The sequence below is a fragment of the Blennius ocellaris genome, assembly GCF_963422515.1.
Source record: "Blennius ocellaris genome assembly, chromosome: 2".
Lineage (NCBI taxonomy): Eukaryota > Metazoa > Chordata > Actinopteri > Blenniiformes > Blenniidae > Blennius > Blennius ocellaris.
Window position 1 is genome coordinate 23,381,451 of NC_137651.1, and position 10,204 is coordinate 23,391,654.

Sequence of the window (10,204 nt, forward strand, 5' to 3'; positions counted from 1 at the left end):
GCTTATGAGAGTGAAATTATACATAATAATATAACATCCTAAAAAAAGACTCTCGACTGTGTTCGCACCGTAGGGTTATCACGGACTTCAGCAGAGATCAGAGACGAATCAAATTTAGTTCAAATAATTCCAGACTGTAACGTTTCCTAGATTAAAATACCGAGAGGCGAGTTATCTACGTCCCAACAAGACGGAGTGAAAAACACACAAAGAAAGTTAAAAGCAAAACAGCCTCGATTCCTCCCATCTTTAACGGTTGCGTCTCATTTTAAAGCATGAAATTGAAATTGAATCAATGCAAGCGCTACCCTCTTAGGGCAGGATAATGAAAAGGCGCGAGGGTGCCCCTAATTTCCACTGAGCACGAGAAGCCTGGCTGTTGCGTGTCTAGAGCGTGTGTTTACTGCTCCTTTCTCGATCGCTGCGGCATTCTCCAGTGGAAAATCTCGTAAACTGTGGCCAGACCATTTGGGCTGTTACTGCAGCGGCGGCGGCGGTGGTAGCACTCAGGTAGGCAGAGTTGTGTGTGAGGAGGAGATTAAGCTCTGATTCAGCCCTCACACGACAGTGTTTCACACTCCCTTTTTAAATAACTTGACTACGCACAATCATGGAAATTGGCATGTTTTATTGCCCTTGATGGTATGTTTTTATAATGCAGTTGTCATGCGGAGTTGTAACTGGCTGAAATGACGTACAAGCACGGGAAATCTCTCATCGCTTTGTCTTTTTTTTTTTACCCTTCTCTTTAAAGGCTCTCTGTCTATTTTCAAATCTCTGGACCGTGAGGAGCAGGACATCTTCAACCTCACAGTAATTGCTGAGGATCATGGGATACCCCAGCATTCGTCCAGCCAGCTGCTCTGCGTCCATGTGATTGATGTTAACGACGAGGCGCCCTGGTTTGAGGAGGGCCAGTATGAGGCTCAGGTCTCGGAAAACCAACCTGCAGGAACTACTGTGCTGACGATGTCCGCCTCTGATCTCGACCAAGGTGAGCTATACCATGTAAACTGACCTACTTACTGCAGCCTTTGAAGATTTAGTTCCATTTATACTGACCTATGCAGTCATCCAAATGCTCAGACTTGGCAATTTGTAGGTGAAACATGATTAGTTTAAATCCTGGCAATGTGCGATTGCTGAGATCAAGTTGCAAGTAATAACATGGTAAACATAATCCCAAAATGTAATTAGAGAGTTTGTGGCTTTATGACATTGAAAAAAAAAACACATTTACTTACTCTGATTTGTGTTTGTGAACTTAAACAGCAGAAAAATATTCTGCTTCAGAAGTTGCTCCATCTCAAATGCCTCTAATTCTTTGTAGACATGTGCAGACTACATGTTCACATTACAGACATTAACAGTTGGTTTTAATTGAAGACTGCTAAGGAATATGGGGGGTAGGGCTACAGAGATCATACATTCCCCTGATCTTAGTCAGAACCACATAAAATGGAAGGATTATAAAGTTTCTGCTCAAAAAGCAATTAGTGGAGTAAACAGGTGAGGTTGCCAGGTGGCATTTCTCTGAGCACACAATCCGGCACGCCGACACCTGCGGGAGGGCTGTCACCGCCTATACGGCAAACTTCACTATATACAAGCTATTGACAAGAGAAATCCAAATATATTCTCGTCTTTATTGATTTGTGGCCTTGGCTTGTAGGATTGAATTTTGACATTGGACTGAAAAATAAAAAAATATTTGTAAGTACAGGGTTTGTCACTGTGTTTTTCTGTAGGGACCAATGGGCAGGTGACATATGGAGGCATCTCACATGATGGCTTTAACATCAACCCAGTGACTGGTGTCCTAACAACCACCAAGTCTCTGGACAGAGAGCTTCAGGACTACTACACTGTCACAGGTAAGAGGAGATTGTTTTCGTGTGTATCTGAAGTTTGTATACAAAAGGAATAAATAATTAAAGATGCATAAAGTTGTTTTTAAACATTCCAAACAAGCTATTTATTTTCACATTTTTCTGTTTTGTTTCCTCAGTTTATGCCAAAGATGGAGGCCTTCCACCAAACTACGCTAAAGCAACGGTGAACATCAAAGTGCTGGATGTTAATGACAACCCCCCAGTTTTTGGACGTCTCTACTACACCATTGAGGTGCCTGAAAACATGGAGGTGTTGCCACTGTTCACGCTTAGAGCCGCCGACCTGGACGCAGGCGACAGCAGGGAGATTGCCTACAGAATTGCAGCTGGAGATCCATCCGGACACTTCCGTCTGGACAGGCAGTCTGGTGTTTTGTCCACTGCGAGGCCTTTGGATCGAGAGAAAATGGCTGGTTACACCTTGACAGTCATAGCGCAGGACCAGGGCCGCCCTGCACTGAGCGGCACTGCCACTGTGGAGGTGACAGTGCTGGACATTAACGACCACAGCCCTCACTTCCAGAGCAGCAGCTACACCGCGGATATCTCCGAAGACGTTCCCATTGGCTCCCTGGTCCTCGAGGTGAAAGCCATCGACCTGGACTTTGGCGCCAACGGCCAGGTGATGTACTTTCTGAGCCGAGGCTCACAGAGCATGTTCATCATAGATCAAAGCACAGGCCGCATCATCACGGCCTCGCCGCTCGACAGAGAGAGAACGGCCTCTTACACCTTCGAGGTGTGTGCCATTGACTCCTCACCCGCCGACCCACGCAACTCAAGCGCTCAGGTGACAATCTACATTCAGGATGTGAACGACAACGCGCCTTTCTTCATTCAAGATCCGCTCATTGTGAATATCTCAGCGAGCAGTGTGTCCAGCCGCAGAGTGTTGGCCACCATGAGAGCCGAGGACAAAGACTTCGGGGCTAATGGGTCTGTTTTTTACCGTTTTGCCAACCCTGTGAGGGGCTTCACCATTAACTCACTGACAGGAGACATTCAGGCCACAGAGAAGCTGCAAACTCTGACTCAAAGCCAGAGGATGTTGATAGTTCAGGCTATGGACCAAGGAAACCCTGCTCAGTCTTCCTTGGGGGTGGTCATCGTTTACATCCGGGAGCAGACCTACCGGGGAATTCGGTTCTCCCGCACAGCAAGAGACGTCAGCCTCCAAGAAAATGCTGCTCAAGGTTAGAGCGTAGTCATAAGCGTTGTAATTTTCACTATTTCAAATTCATCAAAGAAATGTTGTGTAATTAATCAGATGTTTTATCTTTATCCCCAAGGCACCGCTGTTACACAAACTCAAGCTCAGTACCCCGATGGCTCCAAAACCGGCATCAGCTACAGTATTTTCAGTGGAAACAAGATGCAGTCTTTTGGAATAAACACCATTACTGGTAAATGCACAGACCTCAGCATGCACAATAATTTCAAAAATCCTCAAAGTGACACCGATATTTTTGAAAATTAGGTGAAATCTGGGTCCAGAAATCCGAAAGCCTCGACTATGAGGAGACCCCAAAACTCCGCCTTGTGGTGAAAGCTGAGACGGCGTCTTCCAGCTCCTACATGGCTGTCAACTTAATTCTGCAGGACTTAAATGACAACTTGCCACGCTTCCAGCTACAGAACTATGTGGCGTACATCAGAGAGGCACAAGGATACAATTTTCCCATTATCCAGGTACAGTAGTCTGTTCTCCACATGTTTATTGTAGTTGGCTTTTTTATTTTTTTTTTTAACTGAAATTTTAGTGCTGCAGAAATCTGGATCTTTTCAACCCAGTCGCAGGTATTCCTAGTGTTTCCACTCGATATTTTGTATGATCGGCAGTGCCACAAAGTCACATCCATCCAGCTTAATTCGGATGAACTCTTGACTTCCAAGCCCAATATTGAGCACGAGTTCAAGTTACACTGAAACAGCTGTTGCAAATATCTCTATATTTTTGTTTCCAAAACGGGGTGGTCATTTCCTCAGGTTGCAGCAGATGATCGGGACCAAGGTCAGAACGGTCAGGTGACGTACTCCATCAGGTCATCATCCATAAGTGGCCTGTTTAAAATAGACCCTCTGACTGGTAGCATCACAACTGCGGCGATCATGGACAGAGAAATCTGGACTCAGACAAAGTAAGTAATCACTCCGCAGTTCCTCGTCCTACTTGGGGACAATTGTTTGAATTGGTTTCGCTGCATTTATTTTTGCTTCATTCCTCTTCCGTGAGAACACTCCCAATCAAACTGGACTAATTGTCTTGTATTAATCCAGATGTGGTATGTTTTTTGAGAAAGAAAAAAAACAGTTATCTCTATTTATTCTAAACTCAACATGAACCTCGACGTCAGTTCAAATGGTTTTCAAAGTTCAGATGCTGACATCCATTTTGTGACACTAGGCTTGTCGTCACGGCAACAGACCGGGGGACCCCGCGGCTTGCCGGCTCCGCCACTCTCACAGTCATCATCATTGACCTCAACGACAACAGTCCCATGATTCCCCTGCCGCGCAACATCCGAGTGCCTGAGGGTGAGTGAGCTTCACAGTGGAAGTGAGTCCAGTGATCTTATCAGAATGCTTTACCTCACAGTCACTGGCAGTTGCGCTGCGGGGCTTACTGAGAACACTGACCTTTTTTATGAAACAAGTTATTGCCAAGTTCCTTTGTTCATTTCCTGTCTATTAGGTCAAGGCTTTCCAGAACAGGATATTCCTTCACAAAGCACAAGATGTTTTTTTTTGTTTTTTTCCATTTCACTGGGATTCACCGTGGTTTATTTCAACTGCAATCTTAACATCTGCTTTTTCTGTCCTGTTGTCGCATACAGATACTCTCATCGGCACAGTTATCACCCAGGTGAGTGGAAACGATGTGGATTCTGGGCCAGCCCTCTTTTATACACTCCACCTGGACGCAAACAGCCAAGGCATGTTTGGGATTCATCGTTATGGAGGGGGTGTGTCTCTGACTGGCGCTTTGGACTATGAAGAGAGGACTTGGTACACACTGACAGTTCGCTCATCTGACTCCAAGCATCAAAGCGAGGCCAACCTCACCGTGCTGGTGGACGATGTGAACGATAATGCCCCCAGCTTCACTCATGATTTGTATCAGGTATACCTACCTTTTTCAGTCTTTGTGCAGAATCATTCTGAATCTGATTGAGTGTTTCTAAGGCTTGCACACTCACACAGATTTATTATTTTTACCAGGTTGCAGTTTCAGAGCACCTCCCGGCTGGCAGTGCAGTCATAACGGTCACAGCTACTGACCGTGACTCTGGGGAAAATGGAAAAATCACCTACAGAATAATGTCCTCAACTAAGGGTGTCTTCTACATCGACCCAAACAATGGTAAAACTTTGGAAACAAAATGGATTCAGATTCCACTTAAGCACACTAAAAACCAAACCAAACAAAATGTTCCTTGGATGAACATTCTGGGTTTGGGATATATTTGCAATGAGTATTGTAAAGTATTTAATCATTTTGTTCATTAGAAGACATTGAGAATCACATTTAATGTTACTTGAATCAGAAGTTTTGCTTGAGATAGGATCTAAAAAATTATGTATCATAAAAGAAGGCTGTTATTTCCTGAAGCTTTTTTTTTGTTTTTTTACATTGTCCTCTGATTTTTCACAGGTACTCTGTTCATCAAGCAGAAAGCAGAGTTTGATTTTGAGAATCCCTCAATCCTGGTGGTGATCGAGGCTCGAGACCAGGGTACTCCATCTCTGTCCTCTATTGCTACCGTCCAAGTCCAAGTGTCTGATGTCAACGACAACGCCCCCATCTTCCACCAGTCCGAGTACAGAGCCACTGTTTCTGAGGATGGGCTTCCCGGATCGACCATTCTGACCCTAGAAGCTGTCGATGGAGACATCTTCCGGGACAACTGTGGTTTTGATTTCGCCATTGCCAGTGGCAACTGGGGTAATGCCTTCCAGATTGAAAGCAGCGTGCGCTTCCTGGAGGGACGAGGTTTCCAGACGGTTGGCAGTCTGATCCTGGTGGAGATGCTAGACTTTGAAGCAGTGGCCAATTATAACCTGACTGTCGTGGTGTCAGATCGTGGAATCCCTCAACGTAGCTCCAGCGTGCCTATCCTCATCAGTGTGACAGATGCCAATGACAACCCTCCTGCATTCAGCAGAACAGAGTATAATGTGGTTCTAAGTGAGGGAACCGCAGCAGGGACTGAGATCTTACATTTATCTGCCATAGATCCCGACTCTGCTCCCAATGGAGAGGTGCAGTACTCTATAAGCTCAGGAGATGATACAGGGATTTTTGAGGTGGATCTGTGGACTGGAGCTTTGAGACTACACAGACCTCTGGACAGCGAGACACAGTTGTCCCATATGATTGTTGTCCAGGCGTCCGATGGCCAGGGACACTACACTTTGGCTCCAGTCAGTATAGAAGTCAAGGACATCAATGATAACCGGCCATTCTTTCCCCTTAAACAAGTGACTGCAAGCATCAGGGAAAACCAGCCCCACAACACCTTAGTTACCATGCTGCATGCAATTGATCATGACAGAGGGGTTTTTGGACAACTGAGGTATCACATGTTAGAAACCTCCAAAGAGGGAAGAGAGGGATTCCTCATCAATCAAACTTCCGGTGAGGTACACACTCGCTCTACTTTTGACTTTGAGAGGGTTCACTCCTTCCATTTTGTAGCTGCTGCTGTCGATTCTGGCAACTATTCTGCTACTGTGACGGTCCAGGTTTATGTTACGGGGGAGGATGAATATGATCCGGCTTTTACCTCCTCCGAGTTCTCATTTGAAGTGCCTGAGGGAGCGAAGAAAGGTCAAATCATTGGCAAAGTGCAAGCCAGAGATGAGGACGGAGGCGTGGACGGTATTGTCCTCTACACGTTATCCGATCACTCGCCTTACTTTGAGCTTAATAAGTCAACTGGGGAGATTTCCTTGAAGATGGACAGCTACAGTAGACATGTGAGTCGCTCTAAAAGAGAAATACGCCTGATGACACTAGATGTGACTGCTCACAGTCCCCTGGAGAAATCTCGGATCACAGCGGCCAAAGTTACCATCGACGTGAGCCACACGTCCTTTGGTCTCCCCACAGACATGAATATGCTGCTGATCAGCGTGATCGCAGTTTCACTTGGGACCATAGTGATCCTGATAATAATTGCCGTGGCACTGTTTTTTGTTAAACTAAGGCGTCAGAAGAAGGAGCGAAAGGCGCATCAGAGGACAGCATTGTCAGGCACCCTCCTGCACAAGTTCGAGGAGACAAAGATTGCAGCAAATGAGATGATCTACCATCAAGCCCTTCCTGGATATGCAGCTGAACCGACTGGCAACAGTGGGGGTCCGTTCACTCGCGGCGGTTCCCTGGACCCCTCGCACTCCAGCGGCCGGGGTTCTGCAGAGGCAGAGGCAGCAGAGGACGATGAGATTAGGATGATTAATGAATATCCTCGAGTTTCCAGCATCTCTTCCTCGATGCAGGAGCGCATATCTGCCCGAGGTCCTGACTCCGGAATCCAGCAGGATGCCGATCAGCTGTCAGATGTGTCCGGGGAACCCTCCATTGATTGGTTCAAGGGGAAAAAGCTCGGGAGCCTGAACAGTACTTTGTTAGCTGGCCAGGTGCCAGTCTACCGGGATGAGGGGGGAGGGTATGTGGGTGTGGGAAGAGGACTCAGCATCTCCCGCCCTAAAGACTACACTTTCCCTGAGGATGGTAAGCCGGCTGTGGACGGCTCACTGACCGCCATCGTGGCCAGTGACGAGGAGCTGAGGGGCAGCTACAACTGGGACTACCTGCTAAACTGGTGTCCGCAGTTCCAACCGTTAGCAAACGTGTTCACGGAAATAGCACGTTTAAAAGATGAAACTGCTCCCAATCACCACCGCAGGTCATTTAGTCATAAAGTGAAAGCAGAGTCAAGAATTGACCCTCCCCCTCTCATAACTTCGGTTGCCCACCCGGGGGCTAAAACTGTACCCCCGAAGCCCGCAGTAGGGCGGACATTCCCCCATTTGGCTTCTTTCCGGAGGTCTCCCCTCAGTGCGGAGGGATCCATGTCGTCAGTCGCGATGTCTCCAAGTTTCTCCCCCTCGCTTTCACCGCTGGCAGCTCGCTCTCCCGCAATTACGCCCTTCAGCGTCTCGCAGGGCCCGTCGGCCTCCATGATCAGCACAACTGAACACCATCTGGAGCACAGCGAGGAGGCAGAACTGAGGATTTAGGTCCCCGATGGTGAAACTGATACGCTGCTGTCCCACACTCGCTGTACTGTATGACCACGGGGGCAGCAACCTGAACGAGTCAACGCTATTTTCTGTAGAACAAGACTGAGATGTCCAAATAGCTGTGGTGCTTTTTGAATTAAAACGACAGACTAAGAGGCCAAAAAGGACTATGCCTTCGCGTGTGTGTGTGTGTGTGTGTGTGTGTGTGTGTGTGTGTGTGTGTGTGTGTGTGTGTGTGTGTGTGTGTGTGTGTGTGTGTGTAAGAAACTTGTTTTTTGTGTTGATCAGTGTTAATTTGCACATTCAAATGGAGATTCATACATGATGTCAATATTTTGTACAAAAGCATTGTTTATATTTTTATACTTCCATAAATTGCATTAAAGTCTCAACAGGTTGCCAAACCTTTCTACATTTGTATATTTGTAGCTTGTACTGTATACTTGTCTGTCTGTACTGTAAGTTTGTGGTATCTCCTGTAATTCAAAATTTTGTGGTTTCAATCTCCTTGTTAATGCTTTATGGACGTGGAGTCTCACAGGAGATGAGTGTAAATATTGATAAAAGAGGCGTACTTGCTTGAACAAATGAAACATCAGTCAGACTAGACTATTGTGTGATTTTCTTAGAATCAAATGTTTGATCTCATGGTTGTGGATAGATGAAGACTTGTCTTGGACCTTAACATTCATCCCCTTCATATCCAATTAAGAAAAATCAAACCCGACACATCATGAAGTCTGTTGGCTTTAATTTATCACAACCAGCCTTACTCCTTATCATCCGGCATTGCTAAAGTATTTGTGGAAGAGAACCAAGCAGCTGTGACAATTGTTTGAATAATTTGTTCAATCAACAGCATAATCCTTAGCTGGTCTTTGTCTTGCCATAAATTATACCTGAGAAAAATATTGAAGAAATAAGCTGTAAGCCAGTGATATTGCAACACTGAAAGTTGCAGCTGGTTTCAACTCTTTCTGTCCGTTTAAGCTGTCTTGTATTGATTTACTGACAAACTTCGATGAATGTTTTTTTGTTTTTTTTAACCACATTGCTCCCCTCTTGTCAGTAGAACTAACAGAACCTAACAATGACGTATTAAAAGGATTTGAATATTTATTTCTGAATGTTCAAACACCACCGGAGAATGTTCCACTTAATGTTTTAACACAGATGCCTATGCCGCAAGATATTAATATCCTAGTTTTTTTCTGCAGTCTTTAAAAAGGAAAAAAAAAAAAAAAAACTATGTGCCAAATCTGTAACGACCTAATGTCTTTGCTTAATCCCCAGTTCTAGACTGAACCATTATCAAACATTCAACATCTCAGAAGCTGGGAGGCTTGGTAAATAATTTACAGGGATGCTATTTTGCCCATGGCCAAATATACATGCACACTACCTTTTTAATAAAGTTACCTTGTTGTTTATATTATTTTGTCTGTAACAGTATTAGCTACCACTCACATTTCTTGGCTGTCCAAAATGTGTATGCCTTTGTAATTCCTTCAAATGTTCACACATATCATTCATGTCCAGAGAAATGTTTTCAGCAAAAAGTGCCTGATTAAAGTACTTATGATCACACTGTTACCTGTGTCCTGTTATTCTGAGATCAATTCATTAAACTCCCTGCTATATGTGGATTCAAAGAAGCCACATTTGTGATTATTGCAGTGTAATTTGGAGGAATCTTGATATAGGACCTACAATAAGGGTTAAATTCAACTTCATTTATATAGCACCACATACAAAATAGTCATTTCTGGGTGTTTTTAACAAGAGAAACCCAACAAATCTACAGGAGCAAGCATAAGTGGAGGTGGAAAGGAAATAAAAAACCTAACTGGATGAAATCTTTGCAGAACCAGACTCGGGTGGCGGCTTTCTGCCATTCTGGTTGCGATGAGGGGACAAAGGAGAGAAAATGATAGAACAGTAAGACAGATTGGGGGAGGAAAAAAACCCTGCTTCAGGATACAGACCCTAGTTCGTGTAGGGAAACCGTGTTGGACTGGTTCATTGCTGAGTTGTCAATTTAGGCTGTATGATATTAGTGCTTTTGA

At 45.0% G+C, this 10,204-nt stretch overlaps 1 protein-coding gene across 1 annotated transcript in view; it reads left to right on the plus strand.

Annotated features, from left to right (window-relative positions):
- The window catches only part of dchs1a (dachsous cadherin-related 1a), a gene marked incomplete at its 5' end in the record, with an annotated part of 80,612 nt that extends 70,892 nt beyond the window's left edge, over positions 1-9,720 (plus strand). Inside the window, 10 exons of the mRNA XM_080507782.1 lie at positions 755-994; positions 1,749-1,874; positions 2,009-3,085; positions 3,182-3,295; positions 3,370-3,581; positions 3,879-4,030; positions 4,297-4,427; positions 4,727-5,013; positions 5,112-5,253; positions 5,545-9,720. Coding sequence (XP_080363908.1) covers positions 755-994; positions 1,749-1,874; positions 2,009-3,085; positions 3,182-3,295; positions 3,370-3,581; positions 3,879-4,030; positions 4,297-4,427; positions 4,727-5,013; positions 5,112-5,253; positions 5,545-8,135 — 5,072 coding nt within the window. The 3' untranslated portion in view covers positions 8,136-9,720. The remainder of the gene's footprint in view (positions 1-754; positions 995-1,748; positions 1,875-2,008; positions 3,086-3,181; positions 3,296-3,369; positions 3,582-3,878; positions 4,031-4,296; positions 4,428-4,726; positions 5,014-5,111; positions 5,254-5,544) is intronic.
- Positions 9,721-10,204: the final 484 nt, after the last annotated feature.